General features: G+C 46.8%; 1 protein-coding gene across 1 annotated transcript; it reads right to left on the reverse strand.

Annotated features, from left to right (window-relative positions):
• Positions 1-6,462: 6,462 nt before the first annotated feature.
• Positions 6,463-7,323, reverse strand: LOC120849398 (omega-amidase NIT2-like). The gene has a single exon (XM_040221606.2). It carries the CDS (start codon positions 7,321-7,323, stop codon positions 6,463-6,465), a length of 861 nt encoding a protein of 286 aa, XP_040077540.2.
• Between the last annotated feature and the right edge of the window lie 9,468 nt (positions 7,324-16,791).

The raw sequence follows: 16,791 nt of genomic DNA on the forward strand, positions 1-16,791 counted from the left end.
ACGTGCAATTAAAGAAACGATAACCGAAAGTGCACCGACTTTAGAGGGAGTTAAAGCTACATTAGTGCGTTCACCGAGAATAAAAAACACTCAAAACTTTAACCAACTATAAATAACCCCCTGCCGTCAGTCAGTGCTGAGAGCCTTCATTAATGGCTATGAAACGCAGCTAAAGAACATCACAAATAGTCCAAAGCTTTGTCTTTCATTGTTCTCTCTTAGTCACATGGAGATGATCCGGCGTACTTAAGTTTAAGCCGTAGGGGTGCTGTCAGTCGTTTTGCTACATTCGGGCATGAATCACGTATACACTCCATGTCACTAGTTGCGTGCTGTACAGGCGAAAGCAACGCCAAGCGAGGGGAGGAGGTTAGCACTAAGAGGGCGGGAAGAAGGAGAGAAACCTCCCCTCTTCCCTAACGTTCCTAAAGCTCTTCCGTTCTCCCCTCGTCCTCCATCGCTTTCTCTCCCGTCCCGCCTTCCTAGTGCTCGCCCTTGCTCTCTTCTCCTGGCGTTGTCTTCGCATGCACTGGACACAACTGGTGACACGCAGTATAGTCTCAAGGGGGGGAGGGGGGGGGGGGGGGGCCTAAATTGTATTGCGAGGGCCCGGCGCAACCCCCCTTCAGTTGTGATGAGACCGTTAGTCGAAGCGGGGGGATTCCGAAAAGAACGCCTGCGCATTACGTCATCATTTATTGGGTCCCCGCTTGGCACAACGGGAAAACTTGCCAAACTCGATGAGAGTCGGTTTCAGAGCGGCAGGTAGGTGTATCGAGTCGCTGCCGGCGGATCGCTCTCGTTTATACAAGGTATGCTACTACATGTGGTGTGTGGCGAACACCTGCAGTTTCCTCATGCTGTTGACGCTGGCGCGAATCACAACAACGGCGCTGCTTTTTTGTGATGCTTCGCTAAAGACGTCGAAGTGCGATAGCACTGTGTTTCTTCAAATAAATAAATAAAATTCCGCTGTATAAAGTGATATGAAGCCTGAGCGGGTAACTGCAAATCAAATATACGTACATTTCCCGAAGATGCTGTTTTTTTGCTTGTTTTGCCTATTTACTTTTTAGCTGCTTAAGGTGTAGCGTAGTCATGGTGATGGCATATAACACGCCTTGTACGCGTTACTAAGAAAGGTAACCGATTAAAAAATTTTTATTGAAATATGTAACTGACTATCGTAATCAATTTGCTGGATCACAAAGAAGTGGAAAAATATTCATAATGCACTCGATTACTCTTCAAATTAAATTTTTACTTTAAGGTACATAAACAAATTAGTGACGCTTAAACTTTTTTGTAATGCCGAATTGGAGCACCGACTTTGAGGAGGGGGAGGGTAGGAGACGGAGGGGAGGTTATGCAACACCTCCTAGAGAAGAAGGCCAGAGCGCTCTGAGAGGTTACGTCAGAATGGCGGAGGAAGGAAGTCCATGGCGCAACTACGTGAGAATACGCTATCGACGTGAAAAAAATGTACCTCGGCGCGGTGGTGTTCATGCGCGTTTATCCGGCATTAGTGTACGTTTTAAAGGCGCAGTCTTGTACAATTTATTATATATGTAATATAAACGTAATATACAACGCGTTACCAAGGTTGAGAGTACCAAATTTATATTTACGAGTATCCCCGTAACCGCGGGACTACGTGCAGTTCCGCAGCACCCCACACTTTTCGAAAGGACCGGCTGCGATGCTGCCGATGCGATGCCATATGGCTCCGATTCTGGTAAATTTACGTTGTGTGTGAGCTACTGACTGTCTGAAAAGGAACGCTGAGACATCTCAGAAGGGAAGGAAACCGAAAAGAAATCCAGTCATTGTCGCAGGGAGCGCACACGAGCAAGAGATGGGTCGACAACGTCAAGCCCTTCGTCGCCGCTGCTCTCGTGTGTGGTACTTTTGAGACTTGTTTCCCGTCGTATTTCTGTCATCACCGTAGTCTCGGGTAGTTTTTTGTGTTCGCTTGATACCACGGCATTTACGTGGATTCGTGAAACAAGTCCTGCTTCGGTTTGAGTGACATGTGTGACAACTAGCTGACGAAGACTGGTCGATTAATCGGTAGACCTCTCTCTCGACAGAGAGAGGCTTCTTGGAGTTCGTGCTCAAACGTGTACGTCACGGATATTGTGGAACGTATGGATACGATCGACAGGTGAGAAACAACTTATTTACGGGCTTTCTTGGTCATGTAGGACGCAAGGAAGATGCTGCAATCGTTTTTTTTTTTCTAATCGCATGATAGATTGCAATTTTGTTCTTTGTCATGATTCGTGTGCAGTTGCGTCGACATTTGTAAATATGCGCGCTAATCTAGTTTTCACTGGAAGGTGAAAAACAAGCTTGTGTGATTATTGAAAGTGCGTTGTTCGTGGTTCTGTGTTTATTTATACTAAAGTTATTTTATTGCCTTTTCCGCGTTTATACTAGAATCTTAACTGTATTAAGGTAATAATATTATTATATACCAAATAAGTTATGATTTGTTCTAAGGCAGCTCGAGCCCCATAGGGAGAAGTAAATTAGTAGACTAAGTAGTACGTTTAGTACCCCTGCCACAGGGAAACGTTAATATATTTTCATTCAGTGATATAGGATTTAATCAGCTCGCGGTCTTGAGTGATTATACGAGCGTCGCAAGCGGATTTGTCGACCCCACAATGTCATTCGATCGAAATTGCATTAATTTTGCCATGTGGCCGGGGTATGATGCAAGGATTCAGTGACTGCACGCCATAACGTCACTTACATGATCGTGAGAAACACTTGTCTTGCCTTGTCCGCGTTGACTACATCTACCTGATTTTTAACTGCTCTGTTTTGCTGTTTCCAAATCACTGCGTGTCTCGCCATTTTTTCGAAGTATTTCTGTATAAAATATGCATTCATACAACAATAATTGCATGACTCAATGTTTTCGACTTAAAACAATCACATTTTTTTATAGCCGTCTTGTACGCATACCTCGTGCCATTTCGTACCGATTATTTAGCGGTGTAATATTTTGCTCGTGTAATAAAATGTTTTCTAGACCCATTGCTATGTGCAGCTTTCATTTTAGCTAACATGGCACGCGTATGTGACTAAAAACGCGTTACGACGGTCGATCTACGCGCGTTACACTCGCTTCGACGCGCGCCCCCGATGGCCTTCCTTTGCGACGTCACGAGAAGAGCGCTACGGCTTTGTCTTCTAGGAGGTGTTGGGTTATGCCCCCCCCCCCCCCCCGCCTCCCCCTCAATTTATCGGGGACAAGTTACCGCTATATTTACCGGGATAATTTTCCCGCTAAACTTTACGCGAACATTTAGTGGGGAATTTTTCCCATAATGCAACGCGCGGTTACGCCCGCTTGCTTCATTCCCTTAATGCAACGCCCGCGGTTACGGCGACGCCGACAGGGACGCCGCTCAAGCTTGAAACGTTCGCCTATGCGCTCTAAAACGCGTACATATGTTCCAAGTGGTTACATATTGTTGTTTTCCGAGATGAAAAAAAAAAAAGAGGGGGGGGGGGGGGGGGGTCTTTGTCGTGGCCAGGTGTGGCTAGTGCAGAACACAGTTGCCTATGCTGCGGCAAACCCGGATCGTAAAAACCCGTACAGAGGAAACGAGGCTCTCTCGGCAGCCTAAACGGCGCTGAGCGCGCTCACATACTGATCCTTCTGGAGCCGTTTTTTTACATGTTTAAGGGTAAAATATGTGCCTAACGTTGTTGCAACAATGACTAATGAAGCACCCGCATAAAAAGCGATATTTTAAGTTAAAAAACTCAACTCAATAATTTTATCTCTTTCGGAAACATATACTTGATTGTTTGCATAACAAAAATATAGTAATCGAATACAAAAAAAGTTACCGCAAAACAAAGTACTTGAAGCAATAAAAATTTACAATAAAATGTAATGGATCACAAGTAACCAATTACTAGTCACTCGTTACGAACAACTCTGTATATACGATGCCTCGTCTAATGACCAAGCTGCGTTATTTTTTTTGATTTTTGTTTTTCTTCTTACGGCGCTAAATTAGCATGAGGAACTTCATGAGCCTTAGTACGCCGCCGTGTTTGTTTAGCAATATCCTCTGGGCCTGTGTTCTTGAACGCTAATTGTGGGTTAAAGTTTACTATGAGAGAGTTTTAGTAAATCGTTCCGATGACTCCGATAACGACACCCGATACCCCTCCGCCGCCTTTGCGCATACGTCGTATTTTATCGCATAACGTTATCGGGGTTATCAGAACGACCTACTGAAATTTGTTATTGCCCCAAGAATGAGGGGAATTTTCGGTCAGCTGGCTGTGAGAGCAGGGGTGGCCGAGGGAGATGCAGTACTTACAACCAAAGTGACCGCGACGTTGATCAAGGGTTATGATGCCGATGAACATTTATTTCCATACGGCTTTCGTATTAATGACGCAACGTCAACCTATTAGCACGTCAAGCAGAGAGGCAGTTTATAGTGAATAGTACACAAACAAAGAGAGCGCATCGCAGACACATCACCTTCAGCAGTCTAATGGCGAATTCCACTTGTCGTTTTGGAGCGCGCCGCGATCGACTCTTCTGGAGCGAGCCTATTTCACTGGGCGATCGGGATCGAGACGGACGTGACAGTCGAATGCCACGCATAGTGAAAGAAGACCTCGTTGTAGCGCGTCGCACTCCTAAACGAAAAGGAATGCCAGGAAAGCTAGGTCTGAAATTCATCCAAAGTACTTTTAAAGTGCGTTGAATGACAAGCCACGTAAGCTATCGGTTGCGAAACCTACATGCAACTCTTTGGGAAAGTCAGAATCTTCCAACTCATCTCAGTCAACTAAAACTGTTCGTCTGCGAGCAGAAACTCTCGAACGAAGACACCGCGAAGCACACTGCTGAGGGCAGACCGTCAGCAAGGACTGTCTGCCCTCGGCAGACCGTCCTTGCTGAACAAAACTGATAAACCGCTAGTGTTTAGGCAGCAAGAGTTTAGTCTACCGGAGTATGACGACATTGTTGCCCATTGATGGTGAAACATTTATTCAGTGCAGCATGATTGAAATACTGCGGTCTTTAAAGTCCATCATGCACTATGGATATCCGGTCGCACGCTGGAACGAAGTTCATCATCGAATCGGGGAGGGTGGGGAGATTGAGGATCTCTGGTTTCTGCAGCGCGAGCTTTCGCTGCAAGTGCTACGAGCTGCTGTGTGTTAAAACACTCCGCCACAAGTCCCCCATAGATATTAATCAAAGCTGCACGGAATAGAGCGCATACAAAGAAGACCAAGAAAAGATGTTAAAAAAAATGAAAGCCGTTTACAAATCCCTGTAACGCCGAATTGGAGCGCAGCTCTTGAGGAGGAGTAGGGAAGGGTACTGAGGGGGGTCACATCACCTGCGGGTAGTCACGTGACCCCGGGGCGGGGGGGGGGGGGGCACGTGATCTGGGGGAAGGGGGGTCACGTGACCTGGGGGGGCCACGTGACCTGGGGGAATCACGTGACCTCGGGGGGGGGGGGGGGTCACGTGATCTCGGGGGGGGGGGGGGGGGGTCACGTGACCTCGGGGGGGGGGGGGGGTCACGTGACCTCGGGGGTCACGTGACCCTCCCCCCCCCCCGGTTACGCCGACGCCGACGCCGACGCCGCTCAGGCTGGAAACGGGCCCCTAAGAGCTGCGCTCTAAAAATTGGGAGGAAGAGGAAAAAACGAGGTAATGTGGTTCACCGTCACGACGAGGAGAACGGCTTTTCGCTATAGTTTCAGCTGGGATACGACCTGTACATCATATACTAGCGCAGGGGTGGCCAGGCTGACCCGGCATAAGAGCCGCAAACAAAAGTACAAAACTTCAAGAGCCGCAAAGGAGGGGGGGGGGGGGGGGGGGGTCAAAGTTTTGTCTAGAGCAATAAACGAAACTTGAACTATTTTCAACCTATTCGAGTCAAGAGCAGCCGAACTGTACGTGATGTAGCCAGCAGTAGTTCAAATCTACCAAACCTATATCTGTCTCGATTTAAAACGCGTTCCATTTCTCTTTTTGAAGACATGCTCGTGTGACCGGGAGGGTGGCCGGGGGGGGGGGGGGGGGGGGGGTGTAGGGGAGGGAGCTGCGAGCCGCACTTTAACACGCGAAGAGCCGCAGCTTGGCCACCCCTGTACTAGAGTAAGAGTCACGAAAGAGAGAAAAAACGGTGAACCCGGTCAAACTTTATTTAAATCCTTAAGCAAGAGAATATTTAGAAAATGACAAATGAATTTATCCAAGAAATTTATCTGTGGCACACACGTTGTGTGCAACAAATATTTTGTCTAGAACGATTCGTGTGTTGCACACACGAATCGTTCTAGACAAAATATTTTGTTTTTGTAACAAAGTATAAAGACTCAACCAAAAGAGCTCAGAATCCCCCCCAGAAGAGCTGGCGCCAGAGGTTACCGCGACGCCGACATCGCACGTCACATTGTTTAAGATGACACCACAATAGTTCCCAAGCCCTTATTGATCACCAGGTTATAGATATCATTTTTCTTTTCTTTGTTAATGGGAAACTTGTTCGCCGCCTCATCTATCTGATCCAAGTCTACATCAGCAAGCACCAGCTCTTCACCAGACCCCGCTGACTGCACCACCGTGCCACTCGGATCCACCAACATGCTGTGTCCCCAATTGACGTAGCTCGCAGATTCATCCCTCGAAGGTGACGCTGTGGCAACGTACACCTGATTATCGATCGCCCTGGTTCTCTGAATCACCTCCCAGTACGTTGGACCAGTAATCGTGTCGAATGCGCCAGGGTATACCAACAATTTGCACCCAAGCTGTCCGTAGGCCTCTGCCATATACGCAAAACACATGTCGAAGCATACTCCGACGCCCACTTTGCAGAACGGAGTGTTGAAGGTTGTCAGTCGGTTGCCCGATGTTATAAAGTCTGTTTCACTGAACCTGATTTTTCCGGGAATGTTGAAGCCAAAAAGGTGTATTTTACGGTGCTTGGCGAGCATCGAACCGTCCGGGCCGTAGACCAGGCAGGTGCTGTAGATCTTCCCATTGTCACTCTCCGACATGGAGCCGCCAATGAGGTACACCTGGTTTTCTTTGGCGCTGCGGGACATCATCTCGCTGGACTCACCGGGAATCGTCTCGGCGTACTTTGGGAAGTTCGGCGCCGCGTTCGGGAATCCAAAACATTCTGGCAAAACCACCATCTTCGCTCCCTCGGAGGCCGCCTCTCTGATTTTCCGACTTGTTTTTTCGAGGTTCTCAGCCTTGTTGGAATTCACAGCGAGCTGCAGTAGAGCAAGACGAAACTTGTTCATCGACATAATATGTACTAGTTGCGAATAAATTCTCGATTCACAGTCTGTAACAAGAGTGTGCGATTCAACTGACGCTCCCTGGAAGATGTATTTGAGGATGTGCAAGCTCGGGTCTTTTATAGCGGAGCCGTAGTGATACGGTTAATTTTGTTCATTTGCATAAGCCACCTGATACCAGCGCAACATTACTCAGAAGGCAAGGCCTGCGCAAGACGTCATAATTTGTAGACCTCCAACCTGCCGCATGTGGTGACCGTCCTGAACAGAGTGACAGTGAAAGGCAGAGTCATTGAGATCCCTCTACACTGAATGTAGCCTAGTTTCAGCATTCCCGCAGTTTCTTTTTTTCATCTACAGGTGTGGGGTACGAGGCAACAAAAAATAACCAACGTATAACTAATACATAAAGAAAACGCAGCTCAGGCGCCATTTCAAAGTCAGGGAAATGCCTGTACGAGAAACGACATGTTAAGCCACATGTTCTTGATGACCGCGGTGCGCCTGCTCAATTAGTTACATCTAAGAATTCGTTTAAAACTTGAAAGTTCCAGTTAACTTTTTAAGTTTCTATTTCTGAAGACATCTTGTATTTATAAATTTAACGCTCGACCTTAATACGCTCTTGTTGTGGCAGTGTTGTGTTATTTAAAGGGGCATTGAAACGAAATTCTAGTGCGATTTGTATCGCCTAGATATCAACTACGTTCTGGCAACATTACGGAGACACCGATATTTTGTTTGAAAATACGTTAAAACGTTTTTCATAACGAATGAACTCGTGGATGCTCCGATGGCAACTTGAAATGCCTTTTCACCAATTGTACTGTTAAAGCATCACCCTGCAGAAGTACGTCGACAGTCTGCGTGCGCGCACTCCCTGCCGAAATTGGTCGAAACGGATTTCCCGTTGTCTCCCGCGCCTATTAAACTCCTCTAGAAAGAAAAAATGAGACTGAGAATTGGAGGAGGTCCGTAAAGTTTGAATTGCAGGTTAATCACTTTTTTTTTCGCCTCTGCTGGCATTGCCCAACGAAGCTTCGTGCATCTCATATGGCCAGGTTTAACGTCACTAAGGGCCGGTTGCACCAGCGCCGCTTACCTTAACCCAAAGCGGCACTTTCCTAAGCCGGCTTAGCGCCCTAAACCGAGCTTAGGTAAGCACGGGTTTAAATTCCGGTTGCACCAAGGTTAAGCCGGCTTTACAGACGCGCCCCTAGCTAAACGCTGGATTTGCGTAGGGAATCTAGGGACAAACAGAGCAAACTAGGAAACGCACAGAGCGACGAATACGATTGGCGGAAAGGAATCACGTGATGTAAACAAAAAAAAAAGAAAATCTGCCGTAGTAGTTGTCGTCGGCGTCTGCTTTTCGCTGTATTTCTTCGGTGAGTAACAAATTAAAGGTCTCCAAATTCAATCATTTTTTCGTTTAACTTTCAATAGCAGAAGTCAAAGCTTCAAATAAACACGAATGCTCTTTACATCTGTGATTGTGTGTTTAATATCGGTTGATAACAGGTTATTTTGACAGTGGTAGTAGTTTTCGTGCTCACATTTTGAGGCGAAGGAGCCATCGGGGGCCCCAAAACTCACCGAACGCGAGAAGGACACTCTACTCGCTACATCGCTGAAGACAAAACATCATGGATATAAGTAGGCAGGTAAGATGACTACTAAAACCAAGTCAAGTCTGAGACCGATGAAGTTCAAAACAGTGACGAACTCGCCACGGCAGCTGCGAAAATGCCCGGAAATCGTCGAATAGAAGTCGTCGAGAGGTCAGGTCACGAGACCTTGCATCGACGGTACTCGTTGCTATCAGCAAGGTTAGAGAACTGCACTGTACCGTCGTTGAACATCCGCTGCAGCCTCAAACGGACTTCAGTTTCACACTGTCGAGTTCAGAAAAAAGAAACTCCCACTAGTACATCACATCGCGCCGATAAGAACGGTCGTCTCTTCGCATCGCCTGCCCCAGCCTGCCCCGATACAGCAATGAACGAATCTAACATAGTAGTCGTTACGATTTGTCGTTGCCACGAATGAAAGATATAAAGCAAAATATTCCTAAAAAATCGCGATCACCAAAAAAGTTACAGTTATGGAACGATACAGTTTTCTGAAGCTAAGATTCTACTCGCGAGATAAGGAAAATGCACTGAAGATTGTCTCAAAACTCAGAAAACGAAAGAAATTGAATTTTCGCTGTTTTATTACTTAAAAGCGCCGCAATCTGATGCAAACGGCAGAGGTGTCGACAATCAGCTGATCGCCGAGATCATGTACTGCACTATTCAACGCGCTGATCAGATTGAAGGATACGCGCTGCAAGTGTAAATAAACAAGGTGGTAAATAACAATACGTTACAGCTATGCGAAAAATAGTAAGTACATACGAATAAGCTCGTTGACAGAAGACCCAACGGGAATACAGACGTGAGCCCCACAGCTCCGTACGTTTCTCGGTTAGGGCTAACACGCCCTGAAAGTGGAAAGCCAACTTGAAAACAGGGGTCGATAAACACTTCACGCGACAATATTTTGCATCTTTGTCACAATCGAAGGTCATTTTGTCGAGACTTTCACGCTGACGTAGCCTAAAACACTTTGCACAACCAATTTCGTCCACCGCGTCGACCGTGACAAACCAGCCGCCATGTTTTTAATCCAGGATTAAGAAACAACCAGAAGCAAAGCGCCCAATGTTGAGCGCTCAAGTTAAGCGTAGTTTAGTGCTAGGTTTAGCGATAAGCGAGTTTGGTGCAACCGAACGAAACCGAAACTAAGCTTAAGTTCCCGGCTAAGCTCCGCTTTGCGCTAAGCGACGTTGGTGCAACCGGCCCTAAGAGTCAATATTATAACCACGCCAGCTTCCCCGTAGCCGCACACATGCTGGGAAAAGTGACCTCACAGACTCCCGTGATGCATTGCGCTCTCTGATGGCTACTTTTCGAGCTCTGGATATGGTAGGCCGTTCAGAACAAGAGGTATAACGTGTTCAAAATAAAAACGTGCGATTGTCATTAGAAGATATGCTTGATCAATTTTAAAGAATTTTGGAGTGTGATAGCTATGCTTCAATCTTCATTTCAGTATCCGCAGTGAGTGCACCAGGCCGAGAAATATCACATTTGCAGGAGGCTTCAAACCAAAACTCGGTTGGTATTGTGCGAGAAAACAAAGAGACGATGGAGAAAACTTACAAAGATATACGTATCCTGTGTATTCTCTTTTACTTCAGCAAAAGAAAAAAAGAAAAAAAAGAAGAAACGTACATGCGAAACATTTGCAATTCTCCTGTTGTTGTTTTTTAATTTTTTTTTTTTTTTTATCGAAAATAGTTTTGAGATTTAAGGATTTCCACAGGTCGCACTGTTGGTTGTTTATCCAGGCTGAGATACCTAACCGCAATGAACCAAAGGCAGCGTCTCTGCATCTCTGCGACTCCTCTATTATGCAGGGTGATCAAAATTAAGATTTAACTAGTAAAAAATTTTAAAAACAAACAAACATCGGAGGTGTCTCAGTCTTCTCCCTTTCTAGCAAGATTATACTCTTAGGCGAGCATTTAGCGCAAGGATAATCGCAGTGTTCATTCTCCTGATTACTCTAAGTTTATCCTTAAACGTTTCAATACTATAATCGGTGTTTGTGCTTATACTACAAACTTCAAGGCGGCAGCATTCCAGGAATTTCGTTTTGTTTAATTCTCGCAGCCAGCTTGTGTTCCAAGATGTATGTCTCTGAATTCGCCACTTACTCCGGCTAACTTTACGAACAGAACCTCTAAGATCTGGTTAATAGGGAGTTTTCGTAGACCGCGTTTCCCCCTCCACTAAGCCCTCCGCAACGAAGAAGCCGCTACCGCGCCTGCGCGCCGATAGCCTTGGCTGTACAATTCCGGGCATCGTAGCGGGTTGCGGAGAGCCGTTGCTGGACGGCGAAAACGATCTACAAAAACTCCCTGTTATCTAGGCGTTCTATACGACAGAGTTGCGGAGCTGATCACACGTCTTCACCAGTTGAGCGCGAAAAAGGATCTGAAGTCAGCTCCACCCCGTTGTCAAGTCAAATGCAACAACCTGTGTCACACCGGGAAGGACTTCTGAGCCAATCTACGCGAGTATGTACGCATAGTTGACCCATTTGAGTGGCAAATATTACCACTCAATCCGACTACAATAACGGCAATAAATGTTAACAATGTCTAGGCTTCTTTTGAAAGTATTTTTAATCAGGAGCATTCTTTATCTGACCCTTTTGGCATGCATTGAACGTGAATGTTACTTTTAATGGGTTTGTTGATTTCAGATGGGACAGAGTAATAAAATGCTTGCAATCCCAAATTTCTTCTGGCATGCGCAGCGCTCCGTAATAGTACGGACTGGGCATATGGTTTAAATCGAGGTTCGAAGCAGCAATGGTAGGAATGGTAAATCAGGGAAGTTTCTGTTGTTACCATTATCATTGCGGGGCCGATCCAAAGGGGCGGGAGGCGACGAGGGAGGCCCCCTCCCCCCGATCAAAGTCGAACCCCTTTACTTCTCGGAGGGCAATTTGACATGAGTGGACCTCCCAGTGCACAAGAAAGAATGGGTAGGTAGGTAGGTAGGAACGTTTATTTCACTTTTTGGCAGTAAAAAATGCTGTGGTGAGTGGGTTTAGGATACAGGAGCGGGGGACAGGGGGCCTCCATTCTTCTATGTTGGCCCGGTTGGTGCGACGGCGTCAGAGGATAGATGTACGCGGTAGGTTCAGGCCTGGTGTTTTGTATGGGCTCAGTGCTGGACAGCTGAATGTCTTGAAGCCGTGTGCCGACAGGGACCTGGATGTACGCGAGTAGCGATCGCCAGAGTTCGATAGCGGTCACTTTAGGGAAGGAGGGCTCCGGGCAGGACCAGGCATGCAGCGAGGTAGGCCTGAAACTCTGCTGGATGGTAGCCAAGGTGCCGGTTCGGGGATCCGAGTATAGCGGGTAGTCCCAGAGCATGTGCTCCAGATCAGCGTTTTTATGGCACAATGCGCATGTACCGGGAAGGTTCGTGGTGGCAGCACCACTGCCCCTTTCGCGGTGCTGCTGCTGTGCTGACGGAACCGCCGTAGCAGGTAAGGGGTGAGGATGGTCCCGGTCCGAATTTCAGGGAGCGTGACAAGCTGCCGGCGAGAAAAGAGTTGAGAAGGAGGGAAGGGTGTAAGGAGGGGATTGGCGGTAGCCATGAGGTAGGATCTACGGCAGTGCCGTGCCTTGAATATCTCTTCCGACTTCTAGACAGACCGTTTTTCAGGTCCGCCTTGGATCCACGCTCTCAAATGTTTTATACAAGAAAACAGTGCCCCACAAGGAGGTGTATTGAGTGTTACCTTGTTCGCAATTAAGATCAACAGCCTTGCTGCAGTTATACCACCATCAGTTTTTTATTCATTGTACATAGACGATGTCCAGATCGCCTTCTCCTCATGCAACTTGTCAATTTGTGAGCGCCAATTGCAGATAGCACTAAATAGGAGGAACAAGTGGGCCGATGAAAATGATTTCCGGTTTGCACCAGAAAAAACGATGTGCGTGTTTTTTTTTCATTACGTCGAGGGTTGTCGCTAGATCCCAGCTTGCAGATGAATGGCACTGACGTAACCGTTAGGCATGAACACAAGTTCTTGGGTGTTATTTTTGATTAGAAGCTCACCTTTCACACCCATCTGAAGGAACTGAAGCGAAAGTGTCTTAAATCTGCTAATGTTCTCAAGGTACTTGCACACATGTCCTGGGGTTTTGACAGGAGGTGCCTCCTGCGACTCTACAACTCGCTGGTTCGTTCTCGTCTCGACTATGCTGCGGTTGTATATGGCTCGGCACGACCAACATCTTTGAAAAGGCTAGATCCTGTGCAGCACCTTGGACTTCGACTTGCTGCGGGGGCCTTCCGAACATCGCCTGTCCCGAGTTTGTATGCAGAGACGTACCAAATGCCAATAGAAAAGCAAAGACAGTACCTCAGCCTATGCTATAGTTATAAAGTCAAATCTTACCCTGAACACCGATCCTTCTGTTGTTTGCAGGTATCTCCTTGTTTACGTCTTTCTGAGAACAAGCCACGTATAGTACACCCTTTACGCCTCCGCATTCAATGGATGTTTGCATCCCTGCAGCTTGCACTTCCTGAGCGTAGCTTGATGACGAGAGTTCGAAGCATTGTTCCTTGGAAGGCGGTGCACTATACCTGTGACTGGTCGCTAGCGAAATACAATAAGCAAGCGATGTGTTGCACCACTTGTTCTTCAGCAAGAGTTTACGACATTGGAAGCTAAGTATAAGGACTATGCACAATTCTTCACTGAAGGATAAAAAAACTCCACACTTTGTCGGTTCGGCTGTATATTCAGAACACTTTGTTCAGGATCGACGGCTTCACTCTGTTGCCAGCATTTTTACTGCAGAACCTTATGGTGTGCTCATTGTTATGGAATATATATTAGGCAACAATATCAGGAAATCTATTTTGTTTGTGGACTCCCAGAGTGCTATCCTCTCTCTCTGTTCCCTCAATGATTCTAAGAATCGGCTGGTGCAACAAGTACGGATAGAGTTAAACCTGCCTTTCCATATGGGATATAATATATCAAGCTGTGCTGGGTACCAAGCCATGTGGGAATTTCAGGTAATGAGAAGGCGGATAGGCTAGCAGCCTCTGTTAAGGATGCTCTGGAAACACCTGTTCGGCTGCCTCAAGAAGATTCTAAAACAGTTGTCAAAAAAAGCAATTTATTATGCCTGGCAGCAAGACTGGGACAAATAAATAAATAATGAGCTACATGTCATCAAACCACATTCAGAGGTATGGGAGAGTTCGCACCATAGAGACAGTCGCCATGAAGTTCTAATGCGTCGTTTCAGAATTGGACATTCACGCGTCACCCATCGACATCTTCTTTGTGGTGAGGACACCCCACTCTGTGAGCATTGCTGTGAATTGCTAACTATACTGCATATTCTACGGCACTGCAAATTCTTTGATCAAGAACGTCGAGCAAGTTTCCCTTCACTTTCTGGATATCTTCCATTTCATCCAGCCTTCTTACTGGGATATGAACCTTTAGTTCCTTTTAGTCATATTTTAGATTTTCCTTAAAAAAACTGGCTACCTGCAACAGTTATAGATCCTCTGCATAGTAATTCCTTCCTTTTACTGTAGAGTCTTTTAATTATTTCTTTGGCGCAACATGGCCTATGTTCCTTTTTGCGCAATTAAACACCTAATAATCAGTCAACATACTACCAAAACCCACCGTCCGTGTAATAAACAGCCTAAAACAACCTTTAGTTTCCTTGATGATCTTACAGAGAACCTCCGTTCATATTATGGATATTACCATTTCACTGCGTGTCAGGCACACCTAATAAATTGGACCCTTTTCCATTTTCCGGGGCGTACGACGTTCCATTTTCCGACGCCCGCTAACAAACTCGACCGCCAGCGTTCCAAGTGTCAACTGCTGTTTCCGCAATTTTTCCGACACCCCCGGAAAATGGAACGTCGTACGCTATGATGCGTACGACGTTCCATAGATGTCTAGATCTGAAAAGATTATTCTCAGTACATTTAAACTAGGTCTAGTTATACTAAACTTGTGGAGTGCTTTTAATGAAACATAAAGCACATTCTGCCATGCATCAACGAGAGAGACGAGGGGACATTTAACTCAATTTGTGTCTTGCCTATGCTTACTTCCCCACTTTTTTTTTCTAAAATTAGCAACCGTATATCTTCCGTTTTTTTTTTCCTAGATTATATTAGACGTATTTACCTCAACAAATTTCCCCTAAGGCAGACACAACCCTCCTCGCTCTCGGGTAAGATAAGCAAATACATATCTAGTACGTGGATATGACAGGCACTAAAATTAGGGAGCGCAAGGAGCCTGACAAAAATCTTGTGGGAGACGAGGATGAAAGAGAACGGGGCGGAGGGCATGTGACAGGCGATCGGCCAGAGACATGAGCTGGCGTTTGACAAAGCGTGCGGCGCGAGGCTGGGGCCGGGCAGGAATGACGAAGCCGGTCTCGATGGTGTGGCCCATAGCGATCGCCGGATCAGTCCACCAGCGAGGTTCTGACCAGGACCGGGGAAACGGCGAGTCCTGGCCATACGGGCCCGAGACGACGATCCCGGAGCGGTTCCGCAGCGAGACTCTGGCTATGATAGCCCGGGACAGCTAGCCTACGCGGCGCAGGCGTTGGAGAGACGATCTGCTGGCCTGGACACTGACTTCGATTGCGAGCTCTGAACGACGGCCGACAACCAGGATCGGCGGGCCCAGACAGCCGGCTTTCGAGGTCGGGCCACCGGGAAGTACAGTAAGCCCATTTGCTGTCTTCTCGTTGTGTTGTGTGACTCCTTGGGAGACGAGCGAAGCACATATCGATCGGGCGGTGATTACTAAGCGCGATTACCACACAGAATACCAAAAAAGGTGCATGCAACGTAGTGGCCGGTCGGTATGATTTTGCTTCTGTTCATCCCTAGGGAGTGTCGAATTCACGGGAAGAAGTTGCCCGAAGGAAAAATCCATTAATGTAACCCTGTTTGGCAGTCAATCTTTTCTAGTGGACCGCTGACTGTGCCTGACTGTACGTCAAGCATGTCTGATTGGCCAACAAGTTACTCTGACCGACAGTCAAACTCCAGTCAGATTCCACTTGTCGGCTTTCTGATGGTTTCCTGGTGGCAGTCGGCCGCCGCGAAATGCCATCAAGATGTCTTGGTGGCGATTCTGATTGTACATCGATTGTCTCTGACTGTACGTCAAAAAGCTTTGACGTGCAGACAGACGTACAGTCAAAGGACGTAAAGTTCGTTCGGATACCATTATTTCGTCAAATCTATGAATACGAAAAATAATCTATGCACAAGAAAACGATTTCGGGACGTGAGCCCATAAAACTGCTGATGTTAGAGATATGACACGCACCGACCGACAACCTTGATCAGAAGCCCGCCGAAACGCCGAACAAGCCACTTCGCTTCGCCCATAGAGGCTTCGCCAAGCTTTCATGAACGATCGCTCTCGACTCGTTTTGTTTGCCTGCTTGCTCCAACCTGTCGATCCTGCCCGGGCTCTACAATGTCTTATGTTCTAGTAGAGTTTATACTTGACAAGACCCAGCCTGTCGTGAGTTCCGACGATGTAAGGGACTTTAGCGGTGTAGTTGAAGACGACAAGGTGTACCAGGTCTACCGGGCCGGAGACGCGCGAACAAAAGGATCGTTCTACGACGCGAAAGTACTCTACATGGCAGGTGAGTAAAACTGAAGGACGGCCAGTGATGTACGAGTGCTTTGCATAACATGCTGAAGACATGGATGAAGAAAGAATAAAACAATTAAAACAGGGACAACACAACCACATCTTTCATAAAACAGGGACAACACAACCACATCCCTGTTTTAATTGTTTTATTCTTTCTTCATCCATGAC

Source organism: Ixodes scapularis, unplaced genomic scaffold, assembly GCF_016920785.2.
Source record: "Ixodes scapularis isolate PalLabHiFi unplaced genomic scaffold, ASM1692078v2 PGA_scaffold8__174_contigs__length_109621045, whole genome shotgun sequence".
Lineage (NCBI taxonomy): Eukaryota > Metazoa > Arthropoda > Arachnida > Ixodida > Ixodidae > Ixodes > Ixodes scapularis.

Coding starts and splice junctions, on each gene's coding strand:
- LOC120849398 (XM_040221606.2), bottom strand. CDS start 7,323: ATGTCGATGAACAAGTTTCGTCTTGCTCTACTGCAGCTCGCTGTGAAT.